The sequence below is a fragment of the Strongylocentrotus purpuratus genome, unplaced genomic scaffold (assembly GCF_000002235.5).
Source record: "Strongylocentrotus purpuratus isolate Spur 01 unplaced genomic scaffold, Spur_5.0 spur5_scaffold_6, whole genome shotgun sequence".
NCBI classification, from domain to species: domain Eukaryota; kingdom Metazoa; phylum Echinodermata; class Echinoidea; order Camarodonta; family Strongylocentrotidae; genus Strongylocentrotus; species Strongylocentrotus purpuratus.
The window spans coordinates 30892255-30916745 of record NW_022145612.1 but is presented as its reverse complement, the minus strand read 5'-3'; the positions used below and the strand labels follow the sequence as shown (position 1 = coordinate 30916745).

The window sequence follows — 24491 nt, the reverse complement described above, 5'->3', positions numbered from 1 at the left end:
TCAACTTCCTTTGTGAATTCAGGCCTATGGGTATGGGGTCTTTATATTGGCTGAAGGGGTAATGACATATTTCTGTGAGGTAGTGGCGGACAACTTTTCTGTTCGTCCCAACACACAAAATTAATAAAAGTTTCAATTTTTCACAAAAACTTACGACTCCAGAAGTGTCTATTCTCTTAAGAGGATCTATAATTTGAGTAGTGCCCCAAGGGAGAAAGCACTTAGGAGAAACACATAAATTAATGATACGACAAACAAACGTCATAATGCATTGACCAAACCAAATTCGCGCAGACTAAGTGCTCATACATGTCATTCATATATAATTCCCTTATTATTGGTCCGATTTATTTCAAACTTTCACCAGTTTGTTTCTCTTATTTTTCTGCTTTAATTCATACAGATGAAAGTATTACAAGGGTTGGATTGCCCTTGGATGTTTTTAACCATGACTCACCAAGCCAGATTGAATACATCATTGATGAGGTTAGCTCTATCAGCAGCACTCAACACAGTGTGGTCGGTCTGAAGTTGATCTATTAATGCTTTCCAGGTCGATGTGTCGTAGTTCACACGGTACATCCCAGACTGCTTTGTGTTGACCTTGAACCATTTACTAGCACCAGCTACATGCAGATTCACGCTTGCTATGGTTTGTAGGAAAACACAGAGAAATGTAAAAGATTTATCTTGCACTGCACAGTCCATAACAATACATGGGCAAGTATTATTCAAAGAAATATAAAATGTAGTTTTTATGATACATTCACATGACTTAACAGATATATAAAGATATGCAAGGATAAAGTTATGCATACTCTGTTTGTATTTATATTGCAATTTCTTATAAAAGCTGAATATCTCTTAGTTATAACATTTATAAATGATGCCACATAATCACAGATTTGTTGAACATGAGACGTTCCGCTATGTGTATGTTAGAATATCTACTCCCACAGTGATGGATGTGTTTCATGAAGAGATTTGTATTCCCATTATAAAAACAGTAGACCGTGTATCATGGAATATACTGTGTGCATAAAAAAGAACGGTCACAAAATGTAATGTGGGTAGATACATGTATTTACTGTTGTCTCAGTAGATTTTACAATTGGTTTGACCAACCTTAACCTGTATGTGTGCTTACACACTTGATTGTACAAAGGAAACATGGTTTAGTTAGGATGTATTCATAGAATTTGGAAAGATTTGGGAATTATGCTCCAGTCACAGGGCTTCTTCATATCATCACAGTCAATATCATTTTGTTTGTTTTTGTTTCTGTTTATATTTATAATATGTTATACAAATATGATGACTACCTGTATATCAGTATTCATGTAATATGGTACTAGCTGCAATACACAAGGGAATATTCCATCACATCATTTAAGATACATCAAAGGATTATGAAATATTTTACCAATGAAATTATCATTATCTTTCTCCCTTACAGTTACAATGAGAGCAAGTGAAAAATACAGCAGTGTATATGAATAAGCCAGTTTGTAAAAAGCTTCAGAACGCACGACCCCAATATATCCATAGATCTTTTAAACAATGGATACGTCCCACTTATTCATTTTAGAATAATCACTGCCGAAGTGATGGAGGTGCTTCATGAATACCTTTTGTTTGCACCTTGAGAAGAATACTTCCACCTGTGTATTAGACAAATGTACTGTCGGTGCATAAATGAATACTGATTACATAACGTTCATGAGCTCCATACCAGTATTCGTCTCAATGGTTTTACAATTTAGGGACAAATGACCTTTATCTACCCATGTGCAAATCCTAATTACGAACTCGCTTTAATTGGGATGAACGAATATCACCTCACATGTATATGCATATTCATGATAGTTCCTATTTTATTATGTAATGATCAAAGACACTTGAAATTATGAATTTGATAGACATACTGCTGTAGACAAATTTGTTCACAACAGGATATATGAAGACAAAAATTATCTCTTCAAAATCAAGATTTATTTACCTTTCTCATGTTCCATAACAATAGTCTTGGTTTGAGGGTCAGTATCGGTGAAGTACGTGACAGGAATAGTCCACTTATACCTGTGAAAATATAAAGTGTGGTGGGAAAGTGCTGATACACTATGAATATGACTGACAAAGAAAGCGGACAAAATATACAGTTCCTCAGGTAGACAAAGGAACATCCCTTCACTGCTATTATGTAAAAATGTGTAGAACAGGTGTCACATGCATATTCACCTTTTTACATAATAGCAGTGAAGGGATGTTTTTTTGTCTACCTGAGGAACTGTATATTTTGTCCGCTTTCATTGTCCGATGTACTCCTGTTTTCTTTCTACCAGATGCATCGCAAACCAGAGTGCTTCTAATTGATTTTGAATTTTGAAAATAGCACTATGTTCTGACTTAGTTTAACATCCAGCAAATACATGTGGGGTGGATTTTATTTTCATCATTTTAAGTACTACGAGAGTAACTTTTATTCACACTTTCAGTTACAAATCTGAACTAGTCCCCCAAGACTATTAGTATTAGAGGATGTAAAAATATGTAGTTAATTAGTATCCAAGTTTTCATTAAATATAAAATAACGACTCGAATACCTAGTTTGATTTGAGTCCCACCGTGCCATTCTCCACCCAGGTGTAGTAAATTGGTATCCAATAGGAAGAATATCCTTGAATGCTTAAAAAGTGCCTTATCATGAAAGCTCTGCTAAAACTGAGGTAATAATAACATTTCAGCACCCACAAGGAGAACAGTACTGAAGAGGCTAACCTCAGTAAAAAAGACTTATTATCATCATTATTATTCTTTTCATTATTATCATTACAATCATTATTAGTATTAATATTATTATTATTAACATATAATTATTATTAATATTTACTCATCATTATTATTATTATTATTATTATCATCATCATCATAATCATTATTCAAGGATTCATTTTCAGGATTCATCACATGGATTCTGTTCACATCATTAAAACAGATACTATTTTTCAGCTCAATCAGACATCACAAGGATATTTCTTGTGTGACAGGTGTGTAAGCACCTTCTGACAATAAGACTCATTATCTACCTCATTAAATTTCAAGCATGAGTAACAACTTCAAAAGCATTATGAGTCTAATAGACAATTGATGATTTTATTTATAATTTAACGATGATGGAATAAGGATGAATAACGTACCCAAACTTTGAAGAGGCCTCATTCGAAGGCTCTCCCTGAGGATCATAAATAAGAAACCTTTGTTGAGTAGCCAGGCCTGCCTGGGTGACATTGATGACTGGGAATCCCATCTGAAGTGTCCAGGTATCCATCATAGCAGTAACATCGACACTATGTCCATTCTCTTTAGCGACCTGATGATGTTTTAATCAAACAATGTTATATCACCTAAGTGGTTACTACTCTTATTAAAGGTATAGACCAGGTCTGGTCATGCGATTGCATTGTGAAAGAAACGTTGTGGAGTCGATCAGAAAAGGTTGATCATCTAGCATATAAGTATTGGTGTGTACTGCAAGGTTCTGGATTCATCAAAATGATAAGAAATAGGCAAAGTTACAAGTACTATACACAAAAAGATATATATGGGACTACGCGATACCTATCCAATCCGGATAGATATAATAATTTACCAAATATATCAATTTGTAGGCGGTTTTCCGGCAAAATTTGTATAATCACGTATAAGTCAAAACATATTCTTCCACATGATTGGTAATAAGAGCTTCCATTTCATTTTTTGAGAGGGGGGCATTTCCAAAACTGGTCGATACCTTTAAGACTAAATAGCCTAAAATGAATTCAATATGAAATGATAGTAGTTATGCAAAATGTTTCCCATGTGCTCTTTTAACTCATTGCCAACTGGAAACGGGTTGTTCATGTATTGAACCTATGGGGGGAAATGACAATTCAGTAATCAATGGATTAACACATGGAGTACATAATTGTCTCATTCTCATATGCTTAATACACAGAATCTATTCAGTTCATGTAGATTAAGTATTAGGTCAAGATAATCATACTTAAAGATGAAGTTGAGTTCTGGTCATGCGATTGCATTGTGAAATCGACCAGAAAAGGTTGATCATCTAGCATATAAGAATTTGTGTGTATTGCAAGGTTCTGGAATCATCAAATTGATAAGAAATTTGGCGAAGTCTTGGTAAAGTTACAAACACTGTACACAGAAAGATGTATATGGGACTACACGAACACGTGGCATAAAAATCCTACCCTGGATTTTTACGATGTTACATGACATATTTAGAATATGAAGGCATTTGAAGAGATATGCTTTTCCGGCAACATGTCTTATCTGATGTTCTTCCACACTTGCATAATAAGAATGATAACGCTCACAAATTATTTTCACCTCTTCCCAGAACTCAACCTTCTCTTTAATTTGTCAAAATCTTGATGTTCTATATTCTCTTGTATAATCACAATGAATGTGTTGGAGGTCAAAAGGTGTGATGACCTACCCATCAGGATTAAAACAAACAAACTCTTACAGTGATTTAGCTCTAGATAATTCACAACAAGCTTCGGTTAAAAGGGAGAAAAGGATTACTCCAACAGGAATCCACAATAGGCCATTTCTGAATGTAAGCAAATTTAAAGCACAAATCTTTATTAAGTGCCTCGTTACAACTCATTTCATTCACCTGTTACAAATAATTGTACTTCAATAGTCATAATGCGAATTGCATACATTACGTGTTGTTAGGTAGACAAAATAACCATGTTCACACGATGCAAATTTTGGTCGGCGTAAAGGTCGTGTTAAGAGCTAGTTGGCGTAAATATGGTAAGGTCGGCGTAGTGACCGTCTGAACAATAGACCAGTTCACGGTTAGCACATTACTGCAATGACCCCAAATTTCAACAGATCTTCAAAACATGAATAGGTCCCATTTTGTACATTATGAAATAATCACCCCTACAGCGATGGAGGTGCTATATAATTAGCCTGTTTCCCCTTTTCAAAGAAATATTTCCACCTGTGTATCATGGAGTGCACTGATTGTGCATGAATGAATAATAATTACATAACTTTCATGAGAGAAGTATCCAGTATTTCGTCTCTGTGTATTTCAAAAATTGTTCTGCAATGACCTTTATCTGCTCATGCTCAGACTGCAATCGTGAACTGGCTTATAGTCGTGTTAGCTAAGCTGACCTTTACACTGACTGATACTCCTGGATTTTTCCGGGAATGCCCTAACACGACTAGAGGGTAGTCTAAGTTGACTGTGTGGATGCTTGAGTATATGTGACCTTTCACAAGGGTTGTTTGTTAACAATCGAAAATGAAAATTAGATTTCGCGTGGTTTAGGTGCGAAAGCTGGGTTGAGGTAGACTAGTGCAGGCCCAACCGCTTCCAGAAGTTATGCCGAGTAAGACTGGGTCGGTGGAAGGAATAGCGTAAAGCGTATGGATAACTAATGGTGTATGCAATATTTAATGCTGCAGTGAAAAACTTACGCTGACTAGGAAGCCTGTCTGAACATGGCCAATGTTTGTCCTACCTATTGACAATTAAAGTATGCAGTTTGCATTCTGACTTTTGAAATACAATTATTTGTAACAGGAAAATGAAATAATTTGTTATATGGCACTTACTGAAGATTTATGCATTAAATTTGATTACATTACAAAAAAGGTCATTTGCTATGAAAAACTCATCAAAAGTGCTTGTCAATATTTCACAGGGATAGGATACAGAGCAATGGCTTGAAACGATTATTTGTCAACGTTGTTTCCCCAGCAGATGAAGCATGTTTACCGTTGATAAGGCGTTCCAGAGGTCAGATGTCACAGCATTCTTGAATTTATACTGCTTGAGATAACGTTGGATTCCCAGCATCATGATATCCTGGTCACCATTCATCAAAAAGCTTTGTAACATCTTCAAGATTGTTGCACCCTGGGTAAAAAGAGATAGTGAAAAGAGACGAGAAAGGAAGAGAAGGAATAAAAATACAAAATGTAAACAATCATATAATATTGGTTGGCTTTGGGAGGGATATTAGAATGTATTGCCTGCACCCCAAACACATTGAGTGATTTCAAGTTCGGTGTTGAAAGCTGGTGTTGGTGTTGTGAAAACACCAACACCAGCCACAACACCGAACTTGAAATCAGGCTGGTGTTGGGATTGACCTCGGAAATATGACGTATTTCCGGTAGTCTGTGTTGAGGGCTGGTGTTGAATGTCGTCTGCTGAACCGAGTATCACGGTTGGTGTTGACGATTTACGTGTAATTTTCCCATTCACCAACACCAGCCCCTAGGGATTGGGAAATTCATGATTTCAAGTTCGGTGTTGATGTTGGTGTTGCAGTAACTATGCAGGTAACTATGCGGACATCTGGCACGAATCTCACGATCATGCCAAGGTAAAAATACATTTTAAAGTCAAAACAGAAGTAAATCCTGGGAGCTACATATGTATTTCAAGAGAAATGATATTTTATCTATTGATTTTTTAATATGACTTTACATTTGATATTCGACATGGTGTTATTTATTGGAATTTCTGAATGGATTATGCTTTTATCGCAAGACTTTTCGCCTGTAGAGTAGGACGTCACTCGGCGCTGAGGCTGGTGTTGAGCTATCGATAACGCGCACGCACACGCTCTCGCGTGATCGGTATCGTTCTTCTAAACTGACCGTCGGTGTTGGAGCTCGGTTCAGCAGCCTTTCCAAGCTCTCAACACCAACACCAACACCAACACCGTACTTGAAATCACTCATTGCCACTTGTCTATTAAAGATGAGGGCAATGTTTGTGATATTTCCCTAAATGTGAAGCCAGCGAATACAATCATCATTATCTATATCAGATATATGCTTATTTTGTAGCCATCACGAACAAGTTTGTTTGCTTGTGGGTTGCTCTGGTTTCATGTTCTTCATACCATGCATCTAATCTGACCTGAAAAATCATGACATACTTTGTGTTACCCATTGCGTGTTACAGTGCACATACATTTTGTATTACTGCACACGCATACAGACGGGGTAAATAAAAAGGGGATTTCCCCAAAGATATTGTACATCAGGGAAAGATTGCCTATGTTAATGTTTGTCTGTTGGAATGGTTGATATGGAGATGTGGTAAAAAAACACCTATTGAATTGCCCAGCTCAGAGGCCTGGTGTCATGCAACCTCTTGTGAGATGGGGAAATGTAATGAATGAGAAAGAGAGAGAGAGAGAGTGAGAGAGAGAGAGAGATACGGAGAGGAGCAGAAGGTTGATGAAGAGAAGAGAAAAAAGAAAATAGCACAAAAGATATCAAACCAAATTAAGAGAGATGTGATAATGCTTAAATTTAGTGACACAGATATGCCATTCATGTAATTATCTTTATCAAATATTGAAGTGAGGTAATGAGGTACTGGTATTTTATAATAGTTTTTAAAAAAATGACTTATTTTTGTATTTTTCTTTTTTCTTCTTCTTCTTCTTCTTCTTCTTCTTCTTCTTCTGGGATACTCCTTAACGTCCTGTTAGGACTAGATGAGGGGGTATGCACTGTGCTTGTTTAGTTCTTATTGCTTGAGTCTTGGTTGCAGAACAAGTTGGTTGCTTGTAGTTTGAAGGTGTTTGAGATGTTTGTTAATTGCATTTTGTCACAGACTTCCTACAGCTAAACATGTTAGGATGCTCGGTTTAACTAAGAAAGCAACTTACTTTACTGTATGAGATGGCATCAAATATTTCCTGGATTTGACTAGGATTATTGACTGTCACTGAGATAGGATGTGAATTAGCCTCCTGGTCCTTGCTCATGGCTCTATGGGTAGTTTGTATGATGAACTTATCCATCTGATCAGGGAATGAAAACATTGAAACACAGACTTACAATCAATCAATATATATAAGGTACTACTTTAGTCTCTAAATAAACTTTCAGAGGTTGTGATCAGTAATTCTATGATAATAATGATAATAATAAACGTATATATACATATAGATCATTTATAGTGCGCTTCTTTCTAGTAAATGATTCTGAGGCAAAATGAACACTGAAAGTAAACAATGAGCAATTACAATGTGATTTTGTTCACTTTGTGACATAGAAACAAATCCATGACCCCAGTCGTTGGAGTCTTCCTCAACTAAAATCATAGAAATACATGACAACAATAGATTGAGAGTTAGAATACATGAGCATGAGGTGTTGCCAATTCCATCAGTATACGATGCCTATGTTATGTATAGCAAACATTTCAAACGGGACAGAAATTTCAACCATGATTTCCTGCAATTGAGCCACATCCTGTTAAAATACTGAAGAAACAATGAAATGAAACACAACATTTAAAGGCATCGTTTAACAATGTTAAATCTGAGATGCATGGCCCTACGTGTTATCAGTGTCTGTAATATGGTATAATATTGAAACCCTGAAAAAAATCGCGCTTCAAAATGATCAAAAAGTGCCTCAAAAAAGTAAAAATCTTTGAGTGACCGGTTTTACCATACTCGTTTTCCCCAATAGACTGTAGTGTTATGAAAACTGTTTGGCAAACGCAAAATTTGGTTTCGACTTCCAATCATAAATATCTTGATAATCAGACAGGCGATCGGCTTGTAAAAGTCATGGGGTTCCTTACTGACTTTAAGGTTCATAATTATCATTGCAGCATGAGCTAAATCCAGGATTTTGTTTCAGAATCTGAGACAAAGTTACCGGATCCCTTTAAGTGAATTGTTGCTCTCACCATGTGCCATTCAGGTCTGAAGTGATCAGCTCCGATGTATTCCACAAACGATGCGAATCCTTCATTGAGCCACAGGTCACTCCACCATTGCATCGTTACCAAATTACCAAACCACTGCGGTGTAAGATAACCAAATCAAACAGTAAATTAACATTCATCAAGGGATATTAAAACTCATACAGAAATTAGAACGAAGCATGCAACACTTTTTCATTTTTGTTCTGTTAAGAAATAAAAATTGTCTTTCACTGCGCTCTTGCAGCTCTTTGGGAGAAAGAGAAATAAGTATGTTATTATACAAACAGAAACATTACTAATTTCTTCAATCTGAGAATACACAAATTTGCAGTGTAAAATGATGTATATGCCGTATGGCATACTATTCAGGAGTATCATTTTAGAATCAAATCCATTAAAAAAAATGATATCAATAACATGAAGCACAATCCTATCAAAGCCGTTTCGTTTTCTGATTGTTCAAATACCTGGTGGCTTAAAGGAATACACTGTAAGACCAGGGGGTGTTTCACAAAGATCAAACTTAACTTAACTCTAAGTTGGACATAAAAGTTATGGAGAGCCATTTGTAGCCTTAAAATAATATATATTCAAAAGCGACAATTATTTAGTAGTGGCCTGATACTCTGTAAATTTAAAACACTCGTGAATTTTGAGAACTTTTCATGTACGTAAAAGTTTCTGGTTTTAACAATTATTCATTACCTGATGTGCCAATTCATGTGTAACAGTAACAACTATCCATGCTTCTTGCGGAGTTGATGTGACATTCGGTTTGTAGAGGACTGATGCCCCTCGGTAGGTGATAAGACCCCAGTTCTCCATCGCTCCTGCCGCAAAGTCTGGAATCGCTATCATATCTATAAATATTTAAAAACAAAAACAAAAACAAAAACAAAAACACTGAAACAATTAATACACGCATGAAGATTTCTTAAAAAAAGAAAGAATAAATCATTTGAGACAGGTAAGAAAAAGATGTACGTAGAAACAGTTTAGACAAAAAGAATAAACTTGAATTATATATTAAATATATATTAAATATACATTGCACACCGGTATTTTTCACATTAATAAATTACCATCAAGGCATCATAATAAATGTACATGTAGTCATCAACATAAAAAAGAGGTCAACTGTCTATATCTGTTGATCAGGCATTTCCAACAATCCTAAAAATAGTTATTCTCATAAAGTGATTAAGCATAATAATAATAATAATACATATATATGTGATTAAGCATATAAATGTTATACATTTACAAGTACATGTACAATTGTACATCCAAACTTTCAACAAAATTTGACTTCATCAGCAGTATCTTTTCCATCTAAAATCAATTATAATTGACATAATAGCAAATAATCCATAACATATATGTAAGTATTGCTTCGATGTAGCCAATTAACATTCTTTTGAGGCATGACATTGGATAAATTAGAGCCACATCTGTACTCAACTTAAGTGTTTCTTATTCGCTCAGTGTACATGCACTGTCAATACATTTTGTTCCTCCTAGACAGACAGTCGAAGCAATCAAGCATCAAGGGTAATGCATTTCTGAAGGATAAAGCGTCTCTCTCTCTCTCGAGTGCGATAAACATGTTTTTCTAGACTGTCACTGCATAATCTCTCCACCCCCTCTTGCTTATGTGCTTCTTCCCCCACTGTCTACTGTCAACATCTGTCTTTTTTTTTACTCTCTCTCTCTTTCTTTCTCTCTCTCCTCCCTCTCTCTTCTCTCCTCTCCTCCTCTCTCCTCATCTCTTCTCTTCTCTTCTCTTTCTTCCTCTCTCTCTCTCTCTCTCCCCCTCCCTCCCTCTCTCTCCCTCTCTCTCCCTCCCTCCCTCCCCTATATACAAGTAGAAGCAAAGAAATTGAAAGACAACATGTTAGAAAAGAAATGCATGGCTTCAATAAAACATACAAAAATTAAAACTTGTTCAATATCACTTTCATTTCATATTTCTCAGCTCCTTCATTCATCATGATCTCATCAAAAACCTTCCATACTTCCCAATGACTTCTGTTACTTCTAAACAGACTCTATCCATGCATTGTGATTACCAGGCATCCAATTTACTGCAATACGTTAAATATGTAAATCTTGTGCCTCCGTGATGCCATTTCTTAGGCTAAATGGAACAATAATCCAGCCTCAGAACTGTAATTGTTTTTCACACTTATCTAGGAGCGTTCATCTCTAAGAACCGGTAGTCTCTAAATAAAGATGCTTGTACTTTAAAAAAATTATTCTCCTGCTACTTTCATTGCAGGACAAATTCATCCTCTTTTATTTATAATAATAATAATAATAATATTTAATTTTTATATAGCGCTTAATACAAATGTCTCTAAGCGCTTTACAGATATACTATTACCCCGGTCATTGGATTCATTTTATGTTATTTTGTCCCTTCTAGCAGATGGCAATGCTGTTTATTTTAACTTTATACAAAATTCTCTGAAAATTGCCTCTGTAATGCTATTATCTGTTAATGAAATTCAATGCTGGTAAGGCTAGACTACAATCCATTACGATCACCATTGATGGTGCATTAGGAAAGCACATGTACTGACTGAACAAAGAAGATAATATTGTATTGATAATGCATTTGAAAATGAGTTGACTGAGTCACTGTTTTCAAAGTGATTTTAATATAAAAATTGCTTTTCACGACTGAGTATTATATAAATGGCAAATCATCTTTCCCTTTAAGTTTAGTTCTAGAGCGTATGAACAGTTTCTTCTACATATGTATATGTAGATCATGTGTGACTTGCATATACATTTATCATTATTTAATTTTGGGTTTTGATTAATATGTTGATTTTACTCTGTTGTGTAAATTTTACATGTATGTATCTTGCTGTTATTGAGAGTAAAACAAAGATTCAACAAGAACCCTCCCCCCCAGACCTCAACAAACTAAACAAAGAATATACTTGTATTACGATTAAATGTCACAGCTCTCTAGCAACAATGAATAATTATTGTCAATTATTCAGTAGATTTTATCAAAATTCACGGACAAAACTTCATTATTACCACTCTCTCTTAAAAAAAAATATTGTAGGCAAGTAGATCAAGAAATCTGTAATGCTAATTGACATTAATATTTACTATTCTCTTGCTAAATAGAAATTAAGCATGGAGATGAAATTACACTGATTGAATTACATCTGTTGTGAAATGGAGAAGGAGAGTCCAAAGAAGTAGAATGAGCAATTCTGTCATGCATTATTCCAAGTATTGATCAAAACCTGGTAGGGACAGGGCATGTACTTAAAGACATCCAATACTACCACTTCTATCTAGATAATGGGTCACGATGCAAGACGTTCAACTGCATGATCTAAGATAGCTGCTGATAGCATGAGCCTATCTGATCGGCAGAGAGCATAATAAATTGAAGTAATAAAAAGAAAGTGGAATGTTTTCATCCTACTCAGAATGCAGCACTTTTCCTCTCCATCTAATGCATATAAGTATAATAATAATAATAATAATTTTAAAAAATAACAATAATAAAGAAATAAATAAATTAAACAAAATAAATCACCTTTTAAAATTTTATGATTTCATGGGAACGACACATACCTTGCTTGGGTAGAGGGTATGAGATGTCAAATAATGTCTCATAGAATGGAATAGTTTTGTTGACGACTTCTAGTGCTAATTCTGCTTGGTTGATCTGATCCACAGGAGCATACATGGAAACCTTGAAAAAACACAAAAAAAAACAATAATAAGTGTAACATATATTTGTCACTTCAGGGGAGTGTTTCACAAAGACTAAGATCGACTTTAAGTTGGACTTTACTATGGCAGGCCTTCATGCCTCTGTTTGCTAATGATCTTTAGATAACATTTTTTCCTTCAATAATGAATTTCAAAAAATGTAAATCCTTTAGATTTGTGACCATAATTTGTACGTCCCTTGGGAGACCAATACCAGTAAATAATGAGAGCAAACAGTGGCATGAACGGCCTGCCATAGTTAATTCCAACTTAAATTTGATCTTAGTCTTTGTGAAACACCCCCCTGGTCTATACAACATTTTGACATTTAACATGTAAATGAAACTGTCAAAGTGAAATTGCACTTAAAATATTTTCTTTCATCGACAAATTGGGAAAAGATGTTTTCCACGGATATAAAGTTACATTATATTGGGAAGTAAGATGTAGATCTTTTTATCACTTATGTCTTGGATTCACTGCCAATGGCAAGACAGGAGTTAATATCACATTTCACTCCACTCTCAATCTTGTGAAGTTCTGGCACACTGACTGACTGCACACATGTATATTTTATCCTGCATCCTCTCTAGAATAATGGAAAACAGATAATGACATGACGGACGTTTACTTCCTAAGGCATGGTGGAAGTCTATCGATTTGGCCCCTGTGGTCACAATCCATCAATATGTAATAAATTGCTCCTATGACTATGTACAAGGTTTGGGGTCTGATTCACTTCACTGCAAATGATGCGGCTCATTGTTGTATTCACACACATCTTCTGTTTGTTAATCATAATAACAAATGTATACTTTTATGGTATCATGGTATCATAGTAGAGGTGTCGTGGTCGAGTGGATATGTCACCGGACTGTGGATCATAAGGTCCAAGGTTCAAGTTCGGCCGCAACACTACCGGTAATCTACATCTGCCACTCTCCACCCAGGCGTTAAATGGGTACTCGGTAGGATGAAAATGTTAATGCGGTTAGATGAGTAAAGTGTGCGCTTGTAAAAATGACACCTGGGCCCCGTCTTACAAAGAGTTACGATCGATCCAAATCAAACGTAAGTCCTCCAATCAATCGCAAGTTTGCACTCTCCTATCTCTTATGTACATAGTTACGATTGATATCAATCGCAAATAACTTACGATTGATATCAACTCTTTGTAAGACGGGGCCCTGGCTGGAATGCTCCCCAGGGAGTGGAGAAAGTGCATACATTGTGTGTGGGTAAGCCTGAATCCGATGACCGGGGTAATATCTGTAAAGCGCTTTGAGAGGGTCTGCATTCCTGAAATGCGCTATATAAGAACGAACTATTATCATTACTATTGACCTGAACTTGATATGATTTTTAAAAAAATAGAACGCATTGATAGCCTCACCCTTCTATATCATTCAATATCAACATTGCATGATTCCAATGAGTGTTTTTAATGTGAGAGAGCTTCTATTGGTATATCTAAAGTAAACAGGATTTATCATTTTGCATCCATGGCCCAACTTACACCATGTTAGTGTGCATACTGGTGAGATGGAAGAAACCATTAGATGTATGAGTACCTCAGGCATTATGAGATCACAGGCACTATGCTACTAAATGATGTGACCTGATATGGGTTTAGTCATGAGAATCATGCCTGGGTTTCACTTAAAGCAAAACTCTAACCCTACCAGGATGCATGGTACACTCTTTTTCACTCTTGTCTCATCTCACTTACCTTTAAAAAAAAAAGGAACCGTTGTTGACATTCATCATAAAACAAGTAGAATCAATACATAAGAGAACTGATTAAGAAAGATGAAAAAGATTTATTTAATATAAAAAAATAAAGAAATTATGGCCAAAAGAATATCTTGTCTTGCACTCTTTTTCATTCCACAAACTTCTCATACCAATTCTCCCATCATCAATCATATCCCCCCCCTTTCATTTCATACTACACTCACCTTGGTGCCGGTGCTTGTGACGTCATCAATACTGATGAAATCACACACAACAAACGCTACCAGGTAAGTGCTCATAGGAACAGTGGTCTGGTAGGTATCCAAGAGGAGCGCTGTCTCCTTATAGGTTTCATTCTTGGTTTGTGCTGGCATGTTGAAGAGTGTGATATGATCCTTATCATGGACTATCTTCAGTGAGAACTTGGCTTTCATGGCTGGCTCATCAAAGCATGGGAATGCCTTTCGAGCCGAGGTCGACTCAAATTGTGTGGAAGCCATCGTTCTGAAATGATATCAACATTGCACTTCACTTAATATGATGTATTCAAAATACTGTTACTACTAGTATATTTTGTATTTACAATTCAGAAATAACAAAGATTGGACTTATTAAGCTCTTGTTAATTCATACATTTGACTTTTAACAGTGGTGGTGGTTATTTTACCCGACAGGTAAGAAAGCAATAAATGCTTGTTAATAAGCAACCAGAAGACCGACAGCTTCAGGTCCTCTCTGAGGGATCTGGTAACAAGACTTGGTTTCGAACCTGGGTCACTGGATTACGAATTACTCTACCGCCTGAGCTATCACGCCTCCTAATACATGTATGTACATGTAGCATACAAGGAACAGCTGTACAACACGTACAGGGTAAATATATTTTTTCAAATGCGGCAACAAGAACAAGTATGTGTGTAAGAATGTAAAACAAACAACAACAAAAAACAAAAAAAAGTGGTCCTTGTAGACAGGTTTCTTTAGTACATGTTTCAATGAAAAACCATATTCAAGGGAAAAAAAATGTTTTCTTTGTAGACAGGTGGTCACTAAAGCAGGTTTGACTGTAGTAGTTTCTTTTAAAGGGCAGACATTTCTTCTTTTAAAGGTCAGTGAAACGGTGACACTCCTGATACATGTTTCTCATGACCTTTACCCTATGAGGTATATAAACGGCAGATGGACATTTGCTTGCAAATTAACTGTTCCTTTATAGATGAATTGTAGTACCTTAATTAAAATCAAACTCATGATGGCATGTATAATGTCACATCTTTCGTACATGCAATTTTCACTTTTCAATGATTATATGATAGGCCCCTTTTTTGGTTTCATAAAAGCAACACACATGTGAAACATAACGTATGCATTGCCATGCACAAGCTGTCACTGTCAGTCGATATTGTGACCTCGGTCGTAAACAAACAGCAGTGCAAGATGAGAAAGAGGGGAGCCAGCACATTAATACAAATTCAATGATACTGGTTATTTGTTTGAGTCTGCTGCTCATTTGAAACCCTCACATTTCTCCACCTCCTTCAAATTATGTAAATGAGTCTATTATAAACTGTCTGATTGTCCTGGTGTGTGTGTGTGGTTGAGATGCGGGTTGATAGACAACCGCTGCTTCAGGGATGATTGCTCCAGATACACAGACCGACCACAGTGTGTTATTGTGAGGCTCACTTGTTTTTCTCAAGCATGGGTATTATTCAAATTGTGCTCGACTTCCCTAATTGTACATGTCTGTCTGCATGATAAAGCACACTGTTGTCTAGAATAAGGCCAATGAGGTAAGACAGGGTGCACCAGTGACCGATACTTGCTCTGATGTCTGACAACTGTTTCAGGCTTTATTGTGTCAAAGATAAAGGGTATGGCTAATGATGACAATGGGTTTTAGGTTACATGTAGGTGTAAGGTTAGATATATAAATGCTTGGTCTATGTTAGTTTAGAATTTTGGTTAGTATAGAATATTGATCATGGAGGAAACGTTGCTGTACATGTGCTGTCCAAAAGAAAGCAGATGTATTATTGCTTCTTGCATACGACTAATGATCGGTAAAATTATTGATTTGGGGCTATGTCATATATTTCTGTTTCAATTCTAGGTACATGGACTGTGTTTTCTCTTTTGCTGGGAGTCTACAGTCAAACATTAGGGACTTTTAAATTTGCGTGGACTGATACGTGTGACGTCCATTCAAGGCAGTGCATTAAAAGGACGTCGATCATATAAATCCCCATTGTCTTTGTGCGAATCTAAAAGCCTCTAATGATGTTTGAATGCATTCAACAAGTCCCATGTTGAATACTACTTAGGAAGATTCAAAGTGAAATTTTTGGGGAGGGACTTTATTGGAACCTACCCCTGCTGAGCCCTACATACAACTCAACAAATAACATCTTGCAGACTTACTACAAACATGTACATTTAACTACATACTCATACAGAGCTTTTAAGATGAAAGAGAGAGAGAGCCTTAAGTATAATTTCTAATATGTGGTATGTTCCTGATTATCTAATGCTGATGTAAACATAGTAAGAATCTCAAATCACATAAGCTTTATTGATGAAAGAAAAATGTGTAGTCGATACACAATAACTATGCATTAAACATCTGAAATATGTGATGACTAATCTACATTGTAGTACACACTCTTTACCCCATTTCCATTTTATTCCTAGACAGACTTACGGACTGACTTAAAAATGAGTCAGTTGCTGATTCTTCTACTCTATGTATTCTACGGCGAGGTAAAATTATAAAAAAATCTGATAAAAATTTCATTTGGCAATTGACTGGCGCCTAACAAACATAATGACTATCCAATTGGAAATGCCTAACACTGTAGGGCTTGATGGCATTAAAATTCAATTGAGCAAGGAAGGCAGTTTTCTACCTTCCCCAACCTAGCCCCTGGGCTCTCAAGATGATCTCGAGTGTCTGATGAAAGCACATAATGGATGCTGATTCATAAATGACTCAAGCTCCCCTTCACGCATTGCTTTCATTTTTCTTTATTTAACAATGGCACTAAGTGCTCAAGATTCTTTACCTGAAAATATGATTTGCATACATATAGCAATATGGCGTTAGTATTCACTCTATTTGCAAAAAAAATTGCTTTGCACATATTCAGTAGTGTTTTTCATACAACTTGGATTTTTTATATTTCTAAATGCCATCATGGTAGTTATTGATATTTGATAACATGTAATTTAAGATATTTTGGATTGACCGCCCCTCCCCTTGCCCTTTTACCTATCCACATACACATTCACATACATGTACTGTTCACATACTTGCATCTAAATTTGCATTCATAAATGTTTACAGAGGGTAGCATAGACAAAATTTATTCAAATTATGATATTCTATACTGTAGGTAATTTTCTTGATGTAATCAAATTGAACGCACTAAGCTTTGATAAATGCTTCGTTACAAAATTATATGATTCACCTGTTACAAATAATTGTATTTCAATAGTCAGAATGCGAGCTGCATATATATTACATAATGTTAGGTAGAACAAGCCAAAATGTTTGTTCTACCTGGCAACGATTAATTTATGCAATTTGCCTTCTGACTACTGAATTACAATTATTTGTAACAGGTGCATGAAATAATTTGTAACAAGGCTCTTATCAAAGATTAGTGGTTTCAATTTAAACATCAAGAAAATGACCTACAGTATAGAATATCATAATTTGAACAAATTTCGCTAATGTTTTCACACTTGTTATCCTTTCCCATGCCATGAACACTAAATTTAAAACTAAAAGTAAAAGTTTCAAATGGTTCTACATGTAGCTTGCAATTATTCAGAGTAAGTTTCTTGAAATTTCAGGACCAAAGCTTGAAGAGAACGAGGACATCGCTGCTTCAACTCATGCAAAGCAATGCCTGTGAAAGATGAAGGTTTTGACTTCCACAGGGATAACTCATCCATTGAATCTTATTCGCATCAGTAGAACTGGCATTCAAATGATATTGTCGAGCACTATATCATAATTGCATCCACGATCTGATTACATTGAAGCCGTGATTTGATAAGCACTCTCCAGTCTATGTTTTCCCAAAGCTTTGAGAACTGTAAGCATAGTTGCATACATGTACATGCTTTAGATAGTGCAGTTACAGCAGCATCACTACCAGATGTTAAATCAGGGCAAATAATGTGCATGTTCTCTTGGTAAATGGATGCACAAAACTAAATTTTGAAAAAAAATCTAAAATCTTGAGAATTATTTGATGGAATGTGTAAAAAAAAAGAAGAGAAAAAAAGGGCATCCAACAACATTCCCCCGCCATTTGAGTAAGAAAATTGTGAAAACATGGGGGTAATAGAGGTACAATTGCGGGGGGGAAGAAATCAGGGGGAAAAAAAGAATCAGGAAACCGATTTAAATTGGGTAATGATCAGGCCTGATGTGTATTCAAGTCAAATAGTTTCACGTGAGAGAGTAAATTACGAATTTCATACTACAATTGGTCCACAAACATTTTTCGCTTTTTCCAAATACTGAAGTGAAAATTGTCGACCATAAAGTACATTCATCCGATAATAGCCTACTGTGCACTTTACTTTGACATTTATTAGAGAGCAACAGGGAAATCAGTATCCCATTAAAGCTTGAAGATCTATTCAAATAAAATGCCTGCATCAACTACTGTACATACATGTACATGTGCATGCATTCACAACCTTAACTGATATCATGATTTATATTAATGAATATGCGAAGTCACAAAGTCCTTTAATGTACTTTAATGTACAGTATGGCAATATTCAAAACATGACATTTAAGAACTGCCTCGAAGCTAGACATTCTTGAATGTTGAACTGAATGTGCTGCTTCCTCCATTAATACCTAATATACTGTATGTGGCATCCATCTTCATCTGTATGGTTGATATGATCATCATGAATTTTTTCATTCCACCGATTTTTTTTTTACTTTAACTTTAAAGTTTGAGAATCAATTTATTACGAGGTTTATCTGAATTGAATTAGGGTGAAATAGAAAGGTTTATCTCAAGTTTGTCTCCTTATTTTGCTACAAATATATATCTACATGTACATGTACATGTATGTTTACAAAGTCATCTAATATTTTGTGTAGCTTTTGATTAATTATTTACTTTCTAATCGTTCAAAGAGACAACAATATTCAACATTCCACTTAAATTTAGGAGTATACCTGTACACATTTACATGTGTAAGGGTAGTCCAATTAGCTTTTCTTTATTGTGTACAGTTGACAACTAAATTATTCATGTTTTGAAATTTTTCAAGTACCTACCTGTATGTGAAAAAATTATTTGTGTCAATTTAAGTTTCTTGTGAATGTGACATATTATTATTGAACTTACATGTACACTGTACTATACATCTAATTTATTCAACAAAGACCCTAATTCAACAAGTCCACATTTTATTCTTGAGTTATGAAAAACATCCCCCCCCCAAAGAGGTACTAACTACTGTAGTTGTTAACTATATAGTATTATTTATTTATTTATTATTACAATTTTGGTATCCTGTGCGTTAAGCTATATCAGATTATAAAATGAACGTTTTCAAGCAAAAAAATTTCTTCATTTGAATACCGTAAGTCGTTATCATCCATTCTTTTTTTAATTTTCATTTCATTTTTTTTTAATTGTATTTAATTTGAAAAATTCCATTCACCTATTTCTTGTAAATGATCAAGGGTGATTCTTGAATGATCAGTTATTTCATGGGAATACCAATTAATTAGTATTTTACCTGTTTCTATGCTTGTGTATTTATCTATGTTGTTTTTTATGCTGTTATTTGTTTTATTCTTACCAAACAGGATCTCATGGAAGACCACCAAAATGGTGATTTGTGCCACCCTGAATATCAGAAATAAATAAATAAATAAATAAATATGCAGGTTAACAAATAAAGCCTTTTTTTCTTGACCTTTGAGGTGACCACTTTGTCACTTGTTCACAGACCCCAACGCGCCAGCTATTTGTTAGGTGCAGGTGCTTCTATTGTGATTGATGGATTCTATCAAACAAAATGGTGACCTGAAATCTCACATACAATGTATATTTATTTGGTTGCACAGGAAATTACCAATGCCATTCCAGCGTCTACTCATATTGATTGGCTGTCATGTCGTCTCTAGACCTGATTTGGTTAATGCCACAACTACAATATCATCCCACGCCCACTGCCGGATCTGAAAACAAGATCTTTTCCCAGAATTCTGTCTGTTTCATGAATAAAGTAGCTTCAATTATTTTTATCTTTATATATTATTACTTGTTTGAATTCATGTATTTGTTTATTTGTTTGCTTTTTTATGAGTATTCTATTTTTACAGGGTAGCATTGTTACAACTAATTGGCCCTGTTGGCCTATAGAAAATAATATGATTTAAAAAAGTCTGATTGAAATTATAGAAACATTTATGGCCAAGTTCTATATAACGTACAACATGGACCAAATAGTGATTTAAGGTAAACTAAGAATAATGTATCAATTATGTATCAAATAATGTATCAATAATGTATCAAAATGAGAAGCTCAGTGCTCTTCTGGTAGCGGCGAATCTCTCTCAGGGCGACTGTGCCAGGCCTGTATCGATGAGGCCTGTATCGATGATGTAATAATAAAGGCTAATTCAAAGAATATCGTTGAAAAATACAACAATTAAAAAAATAAAATAAAAAAAGCAAACAGAAAAAACAACTTAAGACTATAAACCTAACCATACCATAACAACTGTCATCATCCAGGAAAGAAAATAAGTAATGTGGAGGGTAAAAAATGATTGGATAACAAAAGTACCAACAGATTTCAGAATGTTATCAATCTCAATGTTTTGTAGTTGATATTATTATCATCAAGTCGTTCCTTCACTGTGTCCTCAATTATATCAATGTCAAATGAATGATGTACAGGTTGTGAAACTTGTGACAAACACTAGTAGAACAATGTATGTAAGAGAACTTTAGAGAAGGGAAAATCAATTTTCAGTGATGGGGAATGTCAAATGACTAAAAAATCATAAAAAGGGAAGTTATATACTTTATGTGAAAGTTATCAGACCCTAAAATATTAGTTTACAGCATTGAACGATTCATCTAAAGAGATCTAACATCAAACTGACAATGGACCGAGCAAGTATACAAACTAAAGTGCTTTTTATGAAACAACTTTCACTTTCAGTCAGACAATAATTTGATATCAGGAATATATTGTTTATTAGGAGCCAGAAAGGCACTAACTCATAAACTTCAATACAGAGTCAATGCCCTGCTCAGCTCTACAGTCATTAATACTTGAAACTTGACACTCTGGATACAAGATACATGTAGGAACAAAATTGTTTGCTACATGTTTGTATTTGTTTTAATTGTTAAAATCTTTAAAGAACCTAAATATGTATACCTGTAATTAAAAATTTGACACATGAGCAAGTGCACATGTATCTATAGGAAGAGTTCAAAATTCAGGATCCCACCTTGCAGTGTTTTCTTGACACTGACTTAACCTGGAAATGTAAGAAATAATATTTTTTCCTTTTTTCCTCCATTCTATTCTATTTCTTGATACTTGATTTATTCTGGGGCAAATTTTTTCCCTTCCAAATTCCAGTTTTTCCTTTACTTACTTGCATTATGGGGACCTAACCAAAAATCCTAATCACAGTTCTTATACACACTGGGGATACAAACAAATTCAACTTTTGCTTCATCACAAGATAATGAGAATAAACCATTATCTGTTGCAACCCGACTCGTAACCGGTATAAAACTATCATGGATTGGATTTCATACTTACACTGGATTTCCATTCTTTTTATAGGAGCTCCTGTAGAATCCATCCAAACCCTCTGCTAACGTGTAGTTGAACTCTAATGTCAGGATACAGTGCGCATCGTTGCTGATAGGTTTCGCAAAATGAACAGATATCTGCTCGTTTTTCTTGAAGAAGAGGAGCTTCTCAACAGCAACACTTGCCTCTGGTTGATCAACTAACTCTATCGATTCTGGCATGAGGATGGATATGTCTTTGGCATGAAGTATAAGGAAGGATATCTCCTCTGTCGTGTTAAAGTGAATGACAACATTGCCCCGTACTTCAAACGTTGAGAGGTTAGGATGTAAGAAGATTTCGTACTCAAAGGGATTGGCAGACGATGGGAGCCGAATTTCATCCCATGGAAACCGTTCGCCATTTGTTGCAGTTGCCTGTGTGGGAGCCACTGCAGTTGGTGGTGCTACTTTAGTCGTTGTAGCTGCTGATGCCGTGGTAGTTGGCTCTGTTGGTGGACTAGTCGTTGCTTTGATTTCCTGTGCATCGTTATGGCACTGAACGCCATGTTTGTCCAGTTCATAGATTGTAACAGATGCTACAAGAAACATTACCAGGAGCATGATGACTAGAACAGCAATCACCTTGTTCTTTGTACAGTTTGTGTTTGGGAGTCGCACCCGTGATTTGGTTCTGGCTCTGGTGGGCTCGATCTGTACCTCCACTTCTTCCCGTGGTTTAAAAGCATCTGGCTGGGAATCCAGATCAAACTGATCACTGACATCATCGCTCTGCAGCTGTCTGTACGACGTCATTGTGAAAGCTTGCCACCCACCGTATCTGAGGACAATTAAAAGAAAAGAATCAATAAATGAAAAACAAAGCTGACCCTACAATATTTGAAATAGTTTTCATACTGACCTACTTGTTAAGGTTGCTGGTTTAAAACAATTTTTAGCTAAACAATGGTGTTGTGATCGCATCAGCCACTAACACTGAATTTGCCCTGCCCCAGTTTGTTGCTTGAATGATTCTGTGGTGAACCTGATGAGCAGGTACTATTGTTTAGAACCAGTAACCTGTAGATCCACCAAAATGTATGCATACTTCTTGAACAAAAGTTGCCATTGAAAGTTTTTCTTTTCTTTTCAAAAGGTCAATTTACAGCTGTTTTGAAATAGGCCATTTTCGTAATGTAACCAAATTTAATGCATACTGTAAGTCTTTGTGAAGTGCCTCAATACAAATTATTTCATTCACCTGATAAGAATAATAGTATTTCAATAGTCAGAATGCAAACTGCATATATTAAGTGTTGCTAGGTAGGTCAAGCAATGTTTGTCCTACCTAGCAACACTTAATATATGCAGTTTGCATTCTGACTTTTGAAATACTATTATTCTTATCAGGTGAATGAAATAATTTGTATTGAGGCACTTCACAAAGACTTATGCATCAAATTTGGTTACATTACGAAAATGGCCTATTCTATCATCATCATACATAATAGGTCAAGGAAATAGTTTGCCACTAAGACCCCGTTTACAGTGAGAAAAGGGCCAGGGCCAGGCCAGGCATACTCAGCCCCGCAATTTTGTGCGTTTACAGTGCTAGGCCAGGCCGCGGCCTGGCTCAGAACCTTTCAATATTTTTTTTTCAGAGTGGCGCTCTGCATGTAAACAAATGATTATTTAGGGGGCGCGCCGGGGGTCACGGTGCAGATTCGGTCGCGCACGATTTGCAGTGAATCTTTTCCCCAATTTCCTATACACGGCCAACTTTCACTTCCGGGGTAACAGGGCCAGGCCACAACCTGGCCCTGCGTGCGCTTACAGTGAGAAAATGCCGGGCCAGGCCACGGCGGAGACTACCTCCAGAGCAGGGCCAAATGCGCGGCCGGTTTGGCCTCGCATTTGGCCTTTTGCGCGTTTACAGTGCGAGGCCAGGCCCGGCCTTTTGCTCACTGTATCAGGGGTCTAAGAGTTCTGGAAAGAAACATCCATGAATTGATTGGTAAATAGGTTAAATAACAGACCTTGTACAGTACATTTCAACACTTACAGGCATACATACATGTACTGTATGTTGTATGTTAACAATGTCAAGAATGTCTTTGTATTTTTTCAAAAGATCTGACTGTTATTGTTTGTTCTTGGTTTGGATGCTTTTAATGGTCAGAAAATGGTACACCTGTTCTTGTTGTTGTTGTTGTTGTACTATTTCATACTTCATGTATACACAAAAAAGGGGTGTTAAGCATAAGCTTGAAGTGACATCCTACAGTACAGTATCGAGAATGAAAATAAAAATACATACATTTACAACATGAAGCGATGCATGCAAATTAGGTTTATAGGAAGGAAGAAGGAAGGAAGAAAGATGGAAAAAGAGTGTGGGTAGAGAAATATTTACAGAAGGTAGCATGGACAAAATTTAT

The 24491-nt window shown here is 35.8% G+C and overlaps 1 protein-coding gene across 1 annotated transcript in view; it reads right to left on the bottom strand.

The window, feature by feature from the left end:
• Positions 1–24491, bottom strand: part of LOC100889727 (glutamyl aminopeptidase) — a 39275-nt gene that overhangs the window by 8036 nt on the left and 6748 nt on the right. Inside the window, exons 2-11 of the mRNA XM_030999970.1 lie at positions 22082–22894; positions 14476–14755; positions 12377–12497; positions 9479–9633; positions 8756–8869; positions 7722–7856; positions 5807–5947; positions 3198–3370; positions 2000–2079; positions 458–647 (exon numbers count right to left, since the gene is read on the bottom strand). Coding sequence (XP_030855830.1) covers positions 458–647; positions 2000–2079; positions 3198–3370; positions 5807–5947; positions 7722–7856; positions 8756–8869; positions 9479–9633; positions 12377–12497; positions 14476–14755; positions 22082–22869 — 2177 coding nt within the window. The 5' untranslated portion in view covers positions 22870–22894. The remainder of the gene's footprint in view (positions 1–457; positions 648–1999; positions 2080–3197; positions 3371–5806; positions 5948–7721; positions 7857–8755; positions 8870–9478; positions 9634–12376; positions 12498–14475; positions 14756–22081; positions 22895–24491) is intronic.